The 19,543-nt window shown below is 38.9% G+C and overlaps 1 protein-coding gene across 3 annotated transcripts; it reads left to right on the forward strand.

Moving 5' to 3' along the window:
* The first annotated feature begins 2,461 nt into the window (after nt 1–2,461).
* Nucleotides 2,462–18,753, forward strand: etnk2 (ethanolamine kinase 2). Of its 3 annotated transcripts, XR_003441759.2 has the most exons (9): nt 2,462–2,799; nt 6,150–6,409; nt 8,873–9,013; nt 10,626–10,768; nt 11,179–11,262; nt 12,320–12,480; nt 13,376–13,449; nt 15,465–15,608; nt 16,084–18,753. XR_003441759.2 is itself a non-coding variant. In XM_027154842.2 (8 exons), the coding sequence occupies exons 1-8, from the start codon at nt 2,653–2,655 to the stop codon at nt 15,535–15,537; spliced, it is 1,083 nt and encodes a 360-aa protein (XP_027010643.1). In that variant the 5' UTR covers nt 2,462–2,652; the 3' UTR covers nt 15,538–18,753. The 3 variants fall into 3 exon arrangements, 2 of the variants coding, with proteins under 2 accessions (XP_027010643.1, XP_047664527.1); XM_027154842.2 differs by having other exon boundaries at nt 15,465–18,753; XM_047808571.1 differs by lacking the exon at nt 2,462–2,799 and adding an exon at nt 4,899–5,277 and having other exon boundaries at nt 15,465–18,753.
* The last annotated feature ends 790 nt before the right edge of the window (nt 18,754–19,543 follow it).

Here is a 19,543-nt window from a genome sequence, read left to right on the forward strand (position 1 = left end):
AAATCTACAAAATAATATCGATAATGCCTGTCAGTCTCCTGTCCCTGGATGCCCGTGTAATTTTTAAGCCATCTGGGACAATGTCATGATCTATAGTTCGAATGCAGCACTAACATCAAGTAGAATTATAAGTGAGATACAGTCTTTAGGATCTAAATTAGGTTTCTTAATAAGGGGATTAATAACTGCCAAACTTGAAGGATTTTGAACCTAAAGATAAGAAAGAGTTAATAATATTGAGAAGAGGATCTTCAGCTGTATGCAACACTTCTTTCAGTAATTTAGCTAAGATCTAACAAACATTGTTTTATCTGTAGTAATAAGCTTATCTAGCGCTTCCTGTCTTATACTTGTAAAGCACTGAGCTTTAGGTGAGTCTGGGTGACGAGATGCTGTCATGGGTTGAACATCCACTATTTCGTTCCTGATGCTTTCAATATTATCAGTGAAGAAATTCATAAAGTCCTCACTATGTTGTGATAGAACATTGTTTTCAGATTTTTTGTTAATCTAACTATTGTGCTAAATAAAAACCTGGGATTGTTTTGCTTATTTTCTATGAGTTCTATGCTCAGGTGCTCAGCCCTAGAGCTAGAGAGTCTAGAGCTGGACATACTGTTATTGTAAGCAATTCTAAAACCTCTGATTTAGTTTTTGCTTGAGGTTATGGTTGTGTTGAAGGTGTGAATATTATATTATATTATATTATATTATATTATATTATATTATATTATATTATATTATATTATATTATATTATATTATATTATATTATACATTTATTATTATAGCTTTATTACATTATAAGAAACCAATCTGAGGGTATTAAAGTATAGCAAACTTATTTTTAAAAAACAATAGTTAGTAAAAAAATTAATTTTAAAAAATACAGAGGTGTCCATCAAAATGTGCAGGTAAATACACAGGACAAGCAGAAGATTAAACTATTATTTACTATAATGTAGATCACAGTTTGACACATTTCATTATGTTCATTCTTTTAATTAAAACTTTTAGAAATAAAGGAACACCAGTAACAACAACGATAATAATTAGATTTGTAAAGTTCATCATGACAAACTTTGATGTTGGCTTGTCGGAGAAAGTATTCCCAAAGGCCCGTATGCTAGGGTGCCAATACTTTTGACAAGTGTATACGAACAAGTGTGATGACATCCGAATACCCATGACGCAGTTCTCCTCATTGTTCTGAGTGTTTTGATGTCACATGTCAATGTTGTGGAAAGTTTTTTGTTTTTGCATATTTTGGGGGTGGGGCTGCAGGAAAACAGAAAGGCCAAAAAAATCCAGTGTATTTGTCCAGAGTATCACGCTAAAGAAGCTGGCCTAGTTTGGTGTAAATAGCTTTATTATATTATATTATATTATATTATATTATATTATATTATATTATATTATATTATATTATATTATATTATATTATATTATATTTAAAAAAAAGTAAAATCATCATCATCATCATCGTCATCATCAAACAATAATTCATGCACTGGAAAACATCTTGGATGATGATGATGATGATGATGATGATGATGATGATGATTTTACATTTTTTTAAATGGCAAATTTGTCTTTTTTCAAAGATACTGCTTGAAGAACTGCCAGAAGACTACAGAGAATGGTTCGGACTGCCGAAAAGATTATCTGTACCCTCCAAGAACTGTATATGTCCAGAGTGAGGAAAAGGGCTCAGAAAATCACTCTGGATCTTTCACATCCAAGTCATCCACTTTATAAACTTTTACCATCTTGCCCTTGCTACAGAGCTGCAAACTCCATCACAACCAGCACAAGAACAGCATCTTCCCCCAGACAATCGACCTCATGAACAGATAAATGTTCCCTCATCACACATTAACAACGTGCAATAACCTTACATTTATTTATTACCACCTGCATCCTACTACATCTCTGCACCTTATTATACGAGGTGGCCGTGGTGAGGAAAAACTCCCTTAGAAGGAAGAAACCTTGAGAGAAACCAGACTCAAAAGTGAACCTCATCCTCATTTGGGTGACACTGGAGGGTGTGATTATAAACTGTTATAAACACCAGTATACACGCTACGGACAATTTTCCAGAGATGCCAATCAACCTACCATGCATGTCTTTGGACCAGGGAGGAAAGCGGAGTACCCGGAGGAAACCCCTTTTTTTTTACATACAATTTATTAATTTTTAAATTTTTATTAATTTTTTATTTTGTGTCTATTTGTATTTACATACGTGTATTTTTGTATATTTGTATTTATTCTCCTCTTATCTGTATTGCCTGTGTAAAACAAATCCCTTGCATGCATCAGGAATAAAGTTCATTTTGATTCTGGGGCTGATCGTGAAGTGGGCGTGGCCTAATATCAGTGTGCGAGAAGTGGGCGTTGCATTGTTATGGAAAAGTGGGCGTGTCCACGAGCCAGTGATCAGTGATCGGATGATTCGTTGAGGGCGGAGCTTGTTCAGGAAGCCTGAATCGTTCTGTACCGGCTTCTTAATCCGCGCTTCATTCAGTACAGCTGTGTGTAAAAGTGTGCGACTTTGTTTATTTATTTATTTCATTTTTGTTCCCCGTCGTAAGAGCGAATAATAATATCAGACATTTCTAGCACAGAACGGATAACAAATCAGATTATAATGGAGACAGAGATACACGTGCCTGTGGGTTCACCGACCATCAGGAAATTCTCAATACACGTCGATGAACATAACGTGAAAGATGGAGCGATGGAATTAATCAAAGAACTGAGACCAACGTGGGACGTCACACGTGTCAAGACCGAGGTATGTTTTGCGTTTTCATTTTAAAAGCACGTCATATATAAATATATAAATATTCAGTAGCTAGCTTGTTTCTAACACCTCTACTAGCAACTAAACTAGCTAGCGATATTTACACCACTTTGTGACAATAGAAACTAAATAAATCACCAATTAAAGGTGTGTGTGTGTGTGTGTGTGTGTGTGTGTGTGTGTGTGTGTGTGTGTGTGTGTGTGTGAGGGAGAGAGACACAGCAAGCTCGAGCTTGTGAACGATACCGGTGCTAGCATAGCATTAGCATAGCAACCGACGCTTAGCCACGTCTCCTCAATCGTTGAATTAATCTTTCTTGCTAAGTTTAAGTGTCCAGAGTTAGTTATTTATCCATCTCGGTACACGCTCGATCCAAATAAAGTTAAAACAAACAAACATGTGAATGAGTTGTTAATGATTTAGCTGTGTTGTGTTGTCATGGACCAGCTGGTGGTGACAGGATGGAGGGACTGATGGTGATTTCACTCAGATGTCTACTGATGTGTCTGAGTAACTTATTAACCGTCTTTCTTAATTAACCTCCCTGCTAATTGATTCAGAGCTGAATTGTTTTGCTGGCTTGTTGGGAATCTTAACACCAGTTGAATATCCAACACTTGTATCCAGATCTCTACACAGCTGTCAGGACTGGTAGTTACTAACTAACTAGTTACTGCTAACTTTTTTAACCTGATCATTATGTACACTTTTATTCTGTTTCGTTCCAATAGAGTAAATGAGGCATCGCAGAATAGGGTTGCGGTTGAATCCCATCCTTAATGAACAAGTTAGATGAGGAACCAGACTTTAGAGGTACCAGACTTTACCGGTCCTGTTCTCAGTGACCCGGGATAATTAAATATAGATTGTAAATAATTAGCACATACAGGTGTGGACGGTACGAGACGGATGTTGAAAGGGTGATGTATAGGAAGGGAAGTATGAGCAGATTGTGAATGAATCCTGTGATGCGTGTCTAAGATTACAGCAGCAGCAGCAGCAGCAGGAAACAGATCCATCAGATTAATCATTAGAAATGTATCACCGATGGGTAAATAAATTCATGAACACTTTTGGCTGTGTTGGAATACATCGAACATAGAGACAAAGACATAGAGATTCAGGGTTGACTACACAGCTGAAACGCCAAGCTGAGTTTCCTTCGCTACAAGAGACCGAGTATCTTTAATCCCCTCCTTCCAGTTTGTTGGGAAATGCTCCCTGCCCTTTAGCGTGATCAATTGCTGGACAGTTAACACTGAAAAAAATACAAAACTACAGTATTGATAGTGACATAATTGACCACAATACAGTCAAATGTAGTTGGAGCATGATCAAGTGTTGGTGATTTTTAAACCTCCAATGTTACTCGTTAAAATAATCTCTCCTTCACTTCTATAAATAATGATGTTTAAATCGAGGTGTGAAGAGTACGAGACAGTACAATTTAGCAGAAGAGTGTGATGAATCTCCCGGCACTGAGGTCATGCCTTTAGCCATGTTGCACACTGATATTTCACGTTTATTTCAGATGACTCATTAACTCGATCTTAACCTTCACCCTTCAGACTGTATAATATACTGCTGCTTATACACAGGATGTGACCTGTATTTATTTCCTGTCATCATTTGTTCTGCACTGTTAGTGTTGCGATACAGTCACTGATGTGTGTTTTGTATGTGTTTGTTACCATCAGAGAAACTCAAGTCCTATACAGATGGGCCTACTGTATACCTAGAGTAATGTTATGCTGATTCTTGATTCTGATTGGTCAGAATGTATAGCTGAAGTTTTGCCATTATTATACACATTATACAACTAACACATCGACTCAATACGCTATTTAACAAGCGCTTATAATCAGCGATACGGTGCAGCTTTTAGTGGAAGGAGTCTCCAGTGTTTGTAACAGGAAATTCATAAGTCGTTAAATAATAGTGATGTTTTGATAAATTGTCATTTACACATCAGTATTTTTAAGTTACAAACTCCAAAGGCAGCTAAAGTACACATTTTAGATTTTGTGCTGAATCCAAAAAAAATACTGAATTTGTGTTATGTTAATTATTTTTTGTAGCTGTTAAATATAACAAAATATGTGATTTTAAACATTTTATTCTTTTCACGTACCGTGTCATGTTTTTGTCATGTTTCGTGTTCTGTCACCCAGAAAATGTTGTCAGTTTCACTTTTATTATAATGCATTCCTCCTACAAATCCACCCCTGCTTTCATTTTTCCCTACATAACCAACATAGCTTTCTAAAAGAAAGAAGGTCTGCATTGTTTCTCGGTGCGTTATTCACTGCAGCCTGATATTCAGACCAGACCAGAGTTTGGCTCCGAGCCTCAAAGAATCACCATTCATTAGATTAGTAAGATTACCAGAGTCACCTTCATCAAAAGGTGATTAGGGGATGTGAGAGGACTCTGATCACATGACCAGCCGAAAGAGAACGGAAAGAGAGGTACGAAGCCAAGTGTCGACTTTGATGTGATTAAAACTCCTTTTTTTTTTCGTTTGCCTTAAAATCCCCGTCTATTTGTGTCCGTCAGTTCAAGATGTGGGTTAATTTCCTGTTTCTAAACACCTGTTCAAAGCAGAAATGAGCAATTTATCATGAGCAAAAATAATAATGGGACACTGCGTTGTTGTAAGTGTAAAACAGCACATGTTACTCACAACATTGTTTTGAGGATAGATCGGATCGAATAGAATAGATATGTCAGGATAATGGGCCAGTGCTGTATCTGATATGAGCTCTAATACATGCCCAGGATCTCTGCCACTGGGGCAACTCAATGTAAATGTCAATAATGTTCTGGTGGGCAAATAGTTGTGGATTGTTTGGGTCAAGAACCATTTCCCTGAAACTCAAGATGAAATAGGTTCAAGGATAAGTGGGTAAAAACGGGACACAAGCAGTACATGAGTTCAAGGACACGTAAGCAATTTAAAGATAAGCAACTTCCTGGACAAGTTAGTTAGTACTGCAGATAAAGATACAGCATAAAGAAGTAAGACTCAGGATAAATTATTTGTCGTAGGATAAACAATTAAAAAGTATGGACAAGTATGTTAGAACCAGGAAAAGTTTCAGCACATGTAGGTTCATTTCAGGAAAAGTTCCAGAGTAAGCAAGTTCGTACCAGAAAAACGGGTTCAAGGATAAATAAGTTTAAGCAAGTTCCTTTATGTTTATTAATTCTAGGCTGTTTTTGTCACACGTCTTTCCAACTTGTAGAGTATCTTTTTAGACTAAAAAAATTCAATTTATAAATATTAAAATAGGATTTAAAAGCCAGCCTTGTGTTTTGATTACGTGTCTCTGTACGCTAGCTTTTCACAGACGGAAAGACCAACAAGTTGGTGGGCTGCTACACGGACGAGAGCCCGGAGGACATGGTGCTGGTGAGAGTATACGGCAACAAGACGGAGCTGATCGTGGACCGTGACAACGAGCTGAAGAGCTTCCAGGTTCTCCATGCCAATGGCTGCGCTCCACACCTCTATTGCACCTTCAACAATGGCATCTGCTATGAGTTTATTCAGGGAGAAGCTCTCGGCCCGCAGGACGTCAGAGACCCCGTGCTGCTCAGGTGAGGTAGTGAGAGTTGGTGACGTGAAGAAGTGGAAAGTGACCTACAGTATGGTTTGGTGACCCATACTCAGAATTTGTTCTCTGCATTTAACCTATCCAAAGTGCGCACGCACGGATGCACCGAGCAGTGGGCAGCCATTTATACTCCACTCTGCGGCGCCCGGGGAGCAGTCGGGGGGGGCCTAACTCTCTAACCATTAGGCCACGACTTCCCCAAGCGTTGTTGCACTTTTAGGAATGTCCGTTTCTGTTTAGATGTACCCAGAATATGTCCAGTCATGTTTGCTCCTCTACGTAAATCTCTGCATTGTAGAATTGCTAATGCTCTAGCGTTAAGAGGAGACGCGTTTTTCCAGATCCTCAAGATTAGCAGGATCAGGTGTTCAATTAGCATTGGAACTAAATGCAGGGCTGTAGATTTTAACAGCAGATTTGGGCACTTTGTTCCAGTTAACAGTTAATCAGTTAACACATCACAACCAGGGCTTTGTAACAGTGTTTTATATATAAATATATTTGTGTATATGGATGTGTGCATATACACAAAATGACTTAATTAGTGGTTAAACATTATAATGTGGCTGTTATATACTGTACTTATAATATTGTGCTACTGCTACTATACTAATTCTAATACTTCTATTAGAGCTATACTTGTATTATACTATACTACACCATTACTATACTATACTTTATACTACACTATTACTATACTACACTATTACTATACCATATTACACCATTAGTATACTATACATTATACTATACTACACTTTCTCTATACTATACTACATTATTTCTATACATTTACTATGCTATACTGTAATATACTACACTTTCTATACTATACTACAATATTACTATACTGCACTATTACTACACTATTACTATACTGCACTGTTACTTTAATATACTATACTGTACCATACTATACTGCACTATTACTATACTACACTGTACTATTACTATACTAGACTACATTACAATACTACACTATTTCTGTACTGCAATATTACTTTACTACACTGCACTATTACTATCCTATACTACACTATTGCTATACTGCACTACTATACTACACTGCACTATTACTTTAATATACTACACTGCATTATTACTTTACTATACTACACTGCACTATTACTATCCTATACTACACTATTGCTATACTGCACTACTATACTACACTGCACTATTACTTTACTATACTACACTGCACTATTACTACACTATTGCTATACTGCACTATTACTATACTATACTACACTGCACTATTACTATACTATACTACACTATTGCTATACTGCATGACTATACTACACTGCACTATTACTTTACTATGCTATACTACACTGTACTATTACTATCCTATAATACACTATTGCTATACTGCACTATTATACTACAATGCACTATTACTTTACTATAATACACTGCACTATTACCTTACTTTACTACACTGCACTATTACTACACTATACTACACTGCATTATTACTTTACTATGCTATACTACACTGCACTATTACTATACTATTGCTATACTGCACTATTATACTACACTGCACTATTACCTTACTTTACTACACTGCACTATTACTACACTATTGCTATACTGCACTACTATACTACACTGCACTATTACTTTACTATACTACACTATTGCTATACCGCACTATTATACTACACTGCACTATTACCTTACTTTACTACACTGCACTATTACTTTACTAAACTATACTATACTGTACTAATCTACACTATACTAAACTGTTCTCTACTGTACTGATCCGGATAGTATACTAACACTCTGGACCCCGAAGACACCTACAAAAAAAAAAAAATCACAAAAAAATCTGATTTTTCTGTCACAGAAACTCTTTTGATAGTTTATAAATTCCAGTGGGAAATAAATAAATAAATAATAAAATCAACAAATGTGCTTTTCATATATCTCTGTATGTATTTGTGTTTTTCACTTAAGTTTAAGCGTATCGACTGTCCTGTACCACAATCTAAACCATCTGTGGTCTGTCGACACCGATTAGAAACCACAACGGATCCTCGAGCCACTCTCGGCCGGGGGTCATTCACGTCCTATTCAGTGAGAGAATTCTCTCAATTCAATTCTTTATTTGTATAGCGCTTTTTACAATAGACATTGTCTCAAAGCAGCTTTACAGAACATTAAACATAGAGCAGAAGGAAGACATAATTAATGATAAAGGAAATACGGAATAATAAAAGAAATAAGAATTTACAGAATAAAAATTCTAGGTTATTATCAGATGTATATAGTTCACAATGTGTATGTATTTATTCCCCTATAAGCAAGTCTGAGGTGACTCGGGCAGCAGTGGCAAGGAAAAACTCCCTTAAATTGGTAAAGGAAGAAACCTTGAGAGGAACCGGACTCAAGGGGGAACCCATTCTCTCTCTCTCTGCTTTGTGTTTCTCTTTAGACTCATCGCTACTGAAATGGCCCGCGTCCACGCCATCCACGCCCACAACGGCTGCATCCCAAAACCCAACCTGTGGATCAAGATGCGCAAGTACTTCTCCCTAGTGGCCACCGAGTTCACCGATCAAGCCTCCAACACCAGGTGAGCCGAGCACCGATACAGCAATGCCCGAGATGGAGCGAGTCTGAGACACAGAAAATAAAAACATAAAAACTTCGTATGCATGATCAGACGACAACAAAACAGTTTTTTTTTGTTTTTTGTTTTTAAATGAACTATTTAGGCAATTTTATTTATTTTATTATTTTTTACAACAATGGAAGCATTTCAGGCTCGTGTAACTCTAATACCAGTCAGACTTTTAGATACATTTAAACCGCAGCAGATCTCTAGGCGAGCGAGCGGAATTATTGATGATATGAGCGTTATCAGTGTCATTGCACCTGTAAGGCCATTATGTAAGGACAGTCCTTCATCACTAGCTGGTGAATTGTGGAGACCGAGGCGCTCCGAGCCCTGCAGATGTTTACATTCCTGCGTTTATCGGGAACAGCGTGATGAGCCACATGCGTCACATGGCAGAGGCAGTTATCAGTCGTTAGACTCTAAGATGCAAGGTCGTCGAGTTTGGGGCCGGCAATTGAATCCGTTTTATCAGCTTAGTTTTCTTCTGTGGAAATTCCGGATCGTTTCTTTGCTTCGTCGCAGTTACAATCTTACGGTTCTAACGATACTTTAGATACTTAGTTTAATGATTTTTTATTAAACTCTTATAGCAATTCCGCACGCTCTACGTTACCAAACTCGTTCTAACCAATGATGAATCTATGACAATATTAACAAAATATGTAGTTTTGCTGTAGTTGTTTAGGATTCAGTACAAAATTTCGAACATCATTTCGGCTTCTTTGCGGTCAGCTTGTAATTGTTAATCTTGTTGAGGTGACAAAAATATTTTTAAGTTAAAAGAGAGACAAAAAAAGACGCATCATGTCGCTCTAGCTGAATATTTATTACACCGTGTGAGTGACATTGCGAGGTTTGAGCGAGCGATTTGTTGTCACCGTCGTCTCCTACAGACAGATTCGCTACCCGTGTTGACGAAGCAGGTCTCAGATTAGGGTCGACTTGCAGCCATGTCAATCTGAGAGAGAGAGTGAGAGTGGGTCAGTTGTGTGTGTGTGTGTGTGTGTGTGTGTGTGTGTGTGTTTGCAGACGACTGCAGCTCCAGAATTAGTCTCCTAAGCCCATTACTCAAGGAAAGCATTTCATGACAGTGGGCTCTCTGATCAGTTTCAGCGCTTCTGTGTGTACGTTGCGATCAGGAACATTCCCACTTTCTAGAAAGTAGGCGGGTTCATGGACCTTCTGTAAATGTCCCTCAAACGTCCTGAGTTTAGAACACTACTTTTTCAGTTCTGGGAATTACGGATTCTTGAAATAAGTCAATAATTAATACTACATTTTTGAAACCTGTGCAGTTTTTTTGGTCATTCGGTTTTCCTGTAATAAGAGTCATGTTAGAATCATCATATCATCAGAACGGATAGAAGTTAATATGACTCCAGGAGCACATATTGAACAGCCTTCTCGTGCTTATACGTGGAAATAAATCATTTTAAGGTTTAACGATACATTTATTACTGACCTAAGCCTTGATTACAGAAGTTCAAGTTCTTTTCAAGCATCCCAACATCTTGTTGAAGAGCATTCTGGGAAGCCCGGATTTACCGTTTACGCTTCTTTCCCCCAGAATCCGAGAGGAAGTCCCCAGTAAGGAAGTGCTGGAAGAGGAAATTGTGTGGATGAAGGAGCACCTGTCTCAGCTGGGCTCACCCGTGGTGCTGTGCCACAACGACCTGCTCTGCAAGAACATCATACACAACTTGAAGGAAGGTGCGTGGAGGATGCGTTTAATCTTAAAGTAGTAAAAAATTTTAGTAACTACTGAAATTGGTGAAATTGCAAGCACTCTTAGGACTCTAAGGCACATGTAATGACTTTCTGTGATGGCCTTCAGAGGGAATGAATGTGGGTTGATGTCACACGTCGCGTCTCGGCCCAATTCTGAAAAAAATCTGCATCCTCCAAAGTTGGAGTTTGTGTGATTTTGTGTTCATTTCTTCAATCACAGTATCACAGACATTCCTGTGTATGAATTCTCAATTCTTTAATATGCCTTAACAGTCTAAATGGTTTTATTCATCACAGATGGCTAGCAGGTTTACCAGCTGTCTAAATTCTCCAAACTTCAATGCAGGTTAAATTGCAACTCTGTTTATTATCGAATAATTTTGCGTTCGCAGGTTACGTTCGCTTCATAGACTACGAATACTCGAGCTACAACTACCAGGCGTTTGACATTGGGAACCATTTCAACGAGTTTGCAGGTGAGTGAGTCACATGATGATTTACTGATAATGTGGCCTGAAGCATTAAAGCTTTCATGTCATTATAGCAGAAGTGTGTGTGTGTGTGTCTCTGTGTGTGTGTCTCTGTGTGTGTGTCTCTGTGTGTGTGTCTCTGTGTGTGTGTCTCTGTGTGTGTGTCTCTGTGTGTGTGTCTCTGTGTGTGTGTCTCTGTGTGTGTGTCTCTGTGTGTGTGTCTCTGTGTGTGTGTCTCTGTGTGTGTGTGTCTCTGTGTGTGTGTCTCTGTGTGTGTGTCTCTGTGTGTGTGTGTGTCTCTGTGTGTGTGTCTCTGTGTGTGTGTCTCTGTGTGTGTGTCTCTGTGTGTGTGTGTCTGTGTGTGTGTGTCTCTGTGTGTGTGTGTGTCTGTGTGTGTGTGTCTCTGTGTGTGTGTGTCTCTGTGTGTGTGTGTCTCTGTGTGTGTGTGTGTCTCTGTGTGTGTGTGTGTCTCTGTGTGTGTGTGTCTCTGTGTGTGTGTGTGTGTGTCTGTGTGTGTGTGTGTCTGTGTGTGTGTGTGTCTGTGTGTGTCTGTCTCTGTGTGTGTGTCTGTCTCTGTGTGTGTGTCTGTCTCTGTGTGTGTGTGTCTGTGTGTCTGTGTGTCTGTCTGTGTGTCTGTGTGTGTGTGTCTGTGTGTGTGTGTGTCTGTGTGTGTGTCTGTGTGTGTGTGTGTGTCTCTGTGTGTGTGTGTGTGTGTGTGTGTGTGTCTGTGTGTGTGTGTGTGTGTGTGTGTCTCTGTGTGTGTGTGTGTGTGTGTCTCTGTGTGTGTGTCTGTGTGTGTCTCTGTGTGTGTGTGTGTGTGTGTGTCTCTGTGTGTGTGTGGTGTCTGTGTGTGTGTGTGTTTATGCGTGTGTGTGTGTTTATGCGTGTGTGTGTCGGTGTGGTGTGTGTCGGTGTGGTGTGTGTCTGTGTGTGTGTGTGTGTGTGTCTGTGTGGTGTCGTGTGTGTGTGTATATGTGTATGTATTTATGCGTGTGTGTGTATATGTGTATGTATTTATGCGTGTGTGTCTATGCGTGCGTGTGTGTGTGTGTGTGTGTGACAGGCATGAATGAACTGGACTACGCTCTGTACCCGAGTCGGGAGCTGCAGCTGGATTGGCTGCACACTTACCTTAAGGCCTACAAGAGCTTCACCAAGAAGAACGAGGAAGTGACCCAGCATGAGCTGGAGACCCTGTATGTGCAGGTCAACAAGTTCTCACTGGTGAGTAAATCAGTAAAAATGGGAGAGAAGAGAAACTCTCTCATGCAGAGTTTCAGCTCGAGCTGACCGCCGTGTGCTTGGGATGATTCATACATGTGCACTGATGAGGAGGTGGAACTAACGCGTAAGGTTCTGACCAGAAGAGAACTGACCAACTGGATCCATAGATTTCTTTAACTCTTTTAAACCAATGGGCCAAAGAATTAAATTTCCTGCTCCTTTTTGATTATAGATATATGAAGCTTATACGAAAGTAGACACTCAGAGTTTCATCACTGTTTCTGTTTTTCTCTATAATACTTTGGGTTAAAATATTCATATAAAAGCTAAAAAAAAAAAGAAAAAAGTTATCACACATGTCTGTGTATCTAAAGTAAACGTTGATATCGAACCCATTTCCCATCTACTCTCTAAGATTCCTGAAGTGCTAAACCATTAAAATTCTGTGTAAGGATATCAACAGAGGGATAAACACACGTCTCTCACACACACACACACACACACACACACGGGCATCAAGGCAACATGCGATGAATGCACCGAGTGACGGATGGATTTATTAGGTAACGTTAGGACTGATTGGCAAACTAGTGCAAAAAGAATGTTTTGTTTTTATTATTATCGAACCCTTATGTAAGTACTCGATTAACAGTGATCGCTTTATAATAGACCTTCTCTACCCCATCATCATCATCATCCTCATCGTTTATGTACGAATGCTACAGCACTTAAATAGAAGACAAAAGAAAAGGAACTGAATTCAATTGCAGATTATTTTTTAGATATTTTAATAATGTCTTTTATATGATCTTTTATATATATATATATATATATATATATAAGTATCCCAATGTGTCAATGAGGCGCTTCACCTCCTTATCCTCTCTTCTGACAGGCATCACATTTCTTCTGGGGCTTCTGGGCTCTCATCCAGGCCAAGTACTCCTCCATTGACTTCGACTTTCTCGGGTAAGCAGCTTTCGCCAAGCGCCATCATCTCACTGGCTTTTATTTCACTAAGGAAGATTAGTTCCAATTACAATTACACCGTTTTACACTTAGACTCCTGAGTATTTGTGTAGAGGTTGTTTTGAAGGCCGTACTACATCCGCACGATCGTTCAACGCTATCATGTACGTTTACTATTCATCTATACGTTGCACTGCCGATTATATAGTTAAAAGCTCTTTTAAAACACAAGTATGTTTCTTTAAACACCCCCCCCCCCCCCCCCCAGGCCAAAAAAAGGAGTCGAGTGTCTTTGTCATGTCTCGATAAACAGTGTCGTTAATATGACGCTCGTATGAAAGTAGACACTCAGGACAGAGTTTTATATGTGTTTCTGTTTTTATCTGGAATACTAGGGACAGTATATTCATTGAAAAGTTAAAAACAAAACAAAAAAAATAAGTTTAGTTTTTGTATTTTCCGAAGTAAAAATATGCTCCGAGTGTTTGTTCATAAACAGATCAAATTTATCAACACTAAAATCCATTTTCTATTTAAACTACGTCCTATGATGTTCGGACCCCTAGGTATCGCGACACACATGGTGTTTCAGACGGCCAGGGGTCGTATTGTTGTACCGTTTTAAAAATACATTGCCTATCAGCATGGGGTGGAGCACGTGAACGAGTGGACCGCAAAGCATTTTTCTCCTCAGATCCCCCGAATAAAAGGTGCCGAACGCCATGGTGACCGGTAATAAAGGACGCTGGTGTCTGTTTGCAGCAGAAACACAGAAACATGAGTCAACAGAAAGCAGAGGCTCGGGCACATTCCCCTATCAACCTGTGGCAGGATTTCTGTTTCTCCCGGATCTGATGACTTCCAGTCTTAAACACACACCGCATACAAACACACGCCTTTTCGAACTAGGATCAGACCTCGAAGCGCGTCCTTGTGCGATCAGTCGGATTCATAAAGGGCCGGGTTTAACAGGATTAGACAGGATTTGAGGAGTACAACACTTTTCTACAACAAGCCGTGTATAAGACTCGAGAGCTTTCCGATGCAATAAAATTTCTCATTCTGAACAACGGTACAGATTTGCACAGGCGATTTGTAAAATAAAATAAAAAAATGACTTAAAACGACATTTTAGAATCTTGTTAAAAGATATAAAAGATGTACGCCGGAACAAAATGACACAAAAACAGGAAATTGCTCAGACGTTAAGTCGTGATTTTTTTTATTTTTAATTTTTTTTTATTTTCTATTATTAAAAAAATAGTCGATTTCAAAAATACAACGTACATCATGTCACTTCACTATAGGAATGAAAGAAGACTTAATAGTTTAAATAATTATGTAGTACAGCTGGGGGACACGGTGGCTTAGTGGTTAGCAGATTCGCCTCACACCTCCAGGGTCGGGGGTTCGATTCCCGCCTCCGCCTCGTGTGTGTGGAGTTTGCATGTTCTCCCCGTGCCTCGGGGGTTTCCTCCGGGTACTCCGGTTTCCTCCCCCAGTCCAAAGACATGCATGGTAGGTTGATTGGCATCTCTGGAAAATTGTCCGTAGTGTGTGTGTGTGTGTGAGTGAATGGGAGTGTGTGTGTGCCCTGTGATGGGTTGGCACTCCGTCCAGGGTGTATCCTGCCTCGATGCCCGATGACTCCTGAGATAGACACAGGCTCCCCGTGACCCGAGAAGTTCGGATAAGCGGTAGAAAATGAATGAATGAATGAAGTACAGCCTAAAAACTATCATGATCCAGATCACAGTGAGCGCTGCCTTTTATGGGGTTTTGTGGGCGTGGTTAAGAGTCAGCCTGTGATTGGTTATTCACAGCTGATTAGGAAAACCAGTGAGGATTTGTTGGGTTGAATTTGGGCTGAAATTCAGGTGATAACACATCACTAAGTGGTTCTACTGTGTGTTAAACATCAATTTTAACCATTAGAAACGTTGGAAATTATATTATAGGCTTGGAATAATTTCCTAAAAAGCTTGTTCCTGATGATTTCTCCCCTCTCCCCTCAGATACGCCGTCCTGCGCTTCGATCAGTACTTCAAAATCAAGCCAGACGTCATGGCCTTAAAGATCCCGGAGTGAGAGACAAGACACTTGGGGGCTTTTGGGAGCAGAGGAACTTGGGATAGGGAGGGTTCTGAGCTACACCAAGGGTGTGTATGGGGCAGGTCCAGTTTCCAGGTCCCTCCACTCAATCACAGCTCAGTCCACATATGTGTCTAATATGAAGTACAGGGCTTTTTTTTTTTCTTCTTCTTCTTCTTCTTCTTCTTTTTTTGCACTTTATTTATTCACTTTTTTGTTTATTATCGCATGCGTCATTCACCCAAACTTCTTTTGCAGTGGGCTTAACAGTGTCTCTGCAACTATGTAAATTGCCTTTGCTTTTTTTTTTATTTTTTTATTATAATTCTTTTTTTTTTTTTTTTGGTGAGTGACAGAGTGAAGCTGCACACCCATTAAAAAAAAAACAACCACCACCCAACACCCCCCCAATGCCTTCCCCCGAAAAAAAAAAAAAGAGAGAGAGAGAAATTACCTTTCAGACCCGTAGCAGCATACACTGTAGTCTGGAAGTGCACGCTTGGTTAAGCATGACTACTTTTTTTTTTTTTTTTTTTTTTCTAGGCCCCAGAAATTCCTGAGAAGTTAAGGCCACCAGGTCCATTCACCCTACACTTTCTGGGGACCAGATTTTTCCTGCCTTTTAAGCTTTTATGGTAACTAGTAACTCTGTTGAATTATAAATTCCGCACAGGTGATGGAAAAATCTCAGTCCCAGCCTCCTCCTCTTCCTCCTGCTGCTCCTCCTCCTCCGTTTGCCCTCACGTTACCTGCAGAGAGACAGACCGGGTAACTAGAGTCCCAGACACTCGGCTGGAAATTTCTTTCTAATGACTAAAAAAAATTGGTCAATCTGTTCAACCGGATCCTGAAAGGAAAGAGGTGCTGAAGGTTATACAAGCGCGTTGCATAATTTCATCCAGCAGATGTTAAGGCTTTGTGTGGCCCGAACTCCTCAAGCATTAAATCCAGAGGCAATAGAAGAGGGTTTAGTGTTTCCACTAACGATGTGCATGTGATTAACGATCCCAGCAGACGGGTGACAAATTAAAGGGGAAATAAGGAGACGTTAAAGATTATTCATTTTCCTGGCATCTTTCCGCTCGGTTCCACTCGAGTCACGTGTCGCCGCAGAGAGCTCGATCGTGTCTTTAACCTACGATGGAACGTTTCTATCCTGATTGAGGGGCGTGGTCTCTTGTATTTTCCAGCTTGACTCCGCCCCCCATTCGCAGGGCACGAAATCTCACCGAACGGTTCAAGAGGGATGAGAACAATGTGGCTTTCACAGATAAAGTGAAACGTTAAACAGCGTATCGCTTCAGTTTCAGAAGGGATTGAAATAACGAGTTATTAAATATTACGTCAAACTAGTTACCGAGTCGAGTAAAACATAAAACTGTCGTTATCTGTTGTCTGGAATATTCATATTTCAAATTGTTTCGAGAAATTTTTAAAACCTGGTCATATTAATAATATTATTTGGACATAATAACTTCTCTGTAACACGTTAATACGTTAAGGTAATGACATTAAAACAGCTCGTGCTTCAGGACAGAACCGTAAACTTCAGCGCCTCTTTGCTTCAGCTTCTTTCTGTCTCGAGTCTCATCCTAACCAAATCCCGATCCTGTTTTCACTTAAGTGGCAGCAAAGTACTTACGGATTGATTTCGTGGCTGAGCATGAGCTCGATCTGTCCGTGTCCGTGAGCCCTGCGCGTCCCCGCTGCTCAGGTGCGCCGGCGCGTGTGTTAATGGTCGATGACGCTGGTTAATAATAAAACAGTCAAACCTGCTGCCAATAACTGGAGCCAAGAGGCACTTCAACAACACCATGAATAATTTTGTAGCCACCGAGTCACTAATGATCCTGAACGATCTCCCGCCTTTGACTCGTTTTCTCTTTACTTTTCTTTTCTTGTCTATATTATTTATTCTACAATTTGTAAGCTTTATGGTATTTTTTTTTGAGGGGTCAGGGTCAGTTCCCGAGACAGCGCTATGAATGCACTCAGAAATAAAAGCACCAAACGGTCTGTTTTTGTAAAGTATTTACATTAAGTGTGTTTTATACAGTAAATCCACTTTTAGAGGAAACGTACAACGTTACCGAGCATCACTAGGCCTAAAGCTACGATTTTATCCATTCCGATCCTACAAGATATAAAATATGTACACTTAATGGTACCGAGTCAAAGTACCTTTGGTGGCCTTTTATTTCTGACCGTGTGTTTTAGTTAGTGTAATAAAATGCACCACTAAAATTGTTCCAGAAAGGAAATATCACCATCGCCAATAAATAACTAAGAAATTACCTGATTCTAACAGTCCAGAAGAACCGTGTCAAGCTACGTGACTTTGGCACAGACCTTGTACTTTCAGGATCTTTTGTCCCTTTAGTGTATATGTTTGTACCTGTTATGGTATGTAACTGGACCTTAATGGGTACTTGCGTGCATTTTGATGCTTTAAAAGCCAAAGGCACACACACACACACCTGTGTAACTAGGGAGAAGGAGAAGTATGGCTCAGTCCTGAGATCTTTGAGAGCGATGAAGGAAAACCAGTGCTTCATATCGGTGATGCAGCTTTTGTGACATTTTTATAACATTCTTGGGGCAACAAACCAAAAATGTACAAATTAACTTGAAAGTGAAGGCCCATGTTTTTAAAATATTCACGTGATTTAGTTCTCATTGCGTCTATTTTAAAACAACCTCCTAGACCTTTGTCTTATTTCTGTGATTGATGAATGGAGAGTCTACTGAGTTGTTGTTTTTTCCATTGTTTTTCCTTTTTTTTTTTTTTTCCAGCTTGCAGTTATTTTGCTATTTTGTTTTTCTTTTTGTTGTTGTTGTTGTTGTTGTTCTGTGAATGTATTGGACTGACTTGAAGAAGTGTACAGATAACAGTGTGTTTCTCTTAACCTTGACATTTCCAGTTTGTACTTGGAGTTGGACTGGACTAGTTCCTGATGTTTCTCTCTGACACGGTCACCATTAAACAGTGCGGGCGTTGTATTGACGCATCGCCACCACCAGAGAGCGCTGTAGGCTCGAGGTGAAAAGCACGTGTGACGTGGAAGGAGATGTAAATACTGTGAAATATTGTGAAAAGACAATACTGTACTGTAAAATGACCCTTTCGACTTGAAAAGTAATGTAACATTTGGTCTTAAAGATTTCCATTAAAAATATTTGCTGTCTGAATTAAAACTCATCCTAGTCATTTCATATGTAGAACTGTGTGGAATTAGTTTGAATAAACAACACAATGGTATTAGATTAATATCTGTAACACCAGACAGCGTTGTGTTCTTGTATTAGGAAATAAAGACAGTTTTAACCTTCAGAAGTGTCCGAAACTATATTATAGTCATCTATATATTATAGATATATATATAATTACAGATCATTTAAGTTAAATTGCATTTTTTAAAGATTGAAATAAAACAAGTTAAATGTTTTTTTTGTACATTTCTTATAAATATATAAATTAAGAATTGATTTATCAAAAATACAATTAATTTATTAAAGAATTAATTATCGTAAAAAATGAATAAATAATTATATTATTAAAATGTTTTTATTTACTTTTTTAATTGATACATTATTAGATTATCATATTTAGTTAGGTTTTTTTTTGTTGATTTCATTCCTGTATTTATTAATTGTAATATTATAGGATTTAAAGTTACTCACACTAACGTGTAGAAATCTTTTTGATATGGGTGTATAGTATTTATAGCCCAGAATCAATCCCATATCCAGAATAATTGTTGGTGGTGATTCATATTTTTGCCATCTGCTTTAAATCCTTATGCTTCTGATGCCCTAATGTCTAAAAATTTCAGAACAACAAATAAAAAATTATTAGACACCCATAAATTAGACATGAGCTGATCGACCTGGACGATTGGTCAGGATGAGATCTCGGTTTTAAACCCATTTGCAACAGTAAAAGTAACAGGAACCAACTTGTCCTATGATGACTATAATGACTATAATGATAAATATAAATAAT

Source organism: Tachysurus fulvidraco, chromosome 2 (genome assembly GCF_022655615.1).
Source record: "Tachysurus fulvidraco isolate hzauxx_2018 chromosome 2, HZAU_PFXX_2.0, whole genome shotgun sequence".
NCBI lineage: Eukaryota > Metazoa > Chordata > Actinopteri > Siluriformes > Bagridae > Tachysurus > Tachysurus fulvidraco.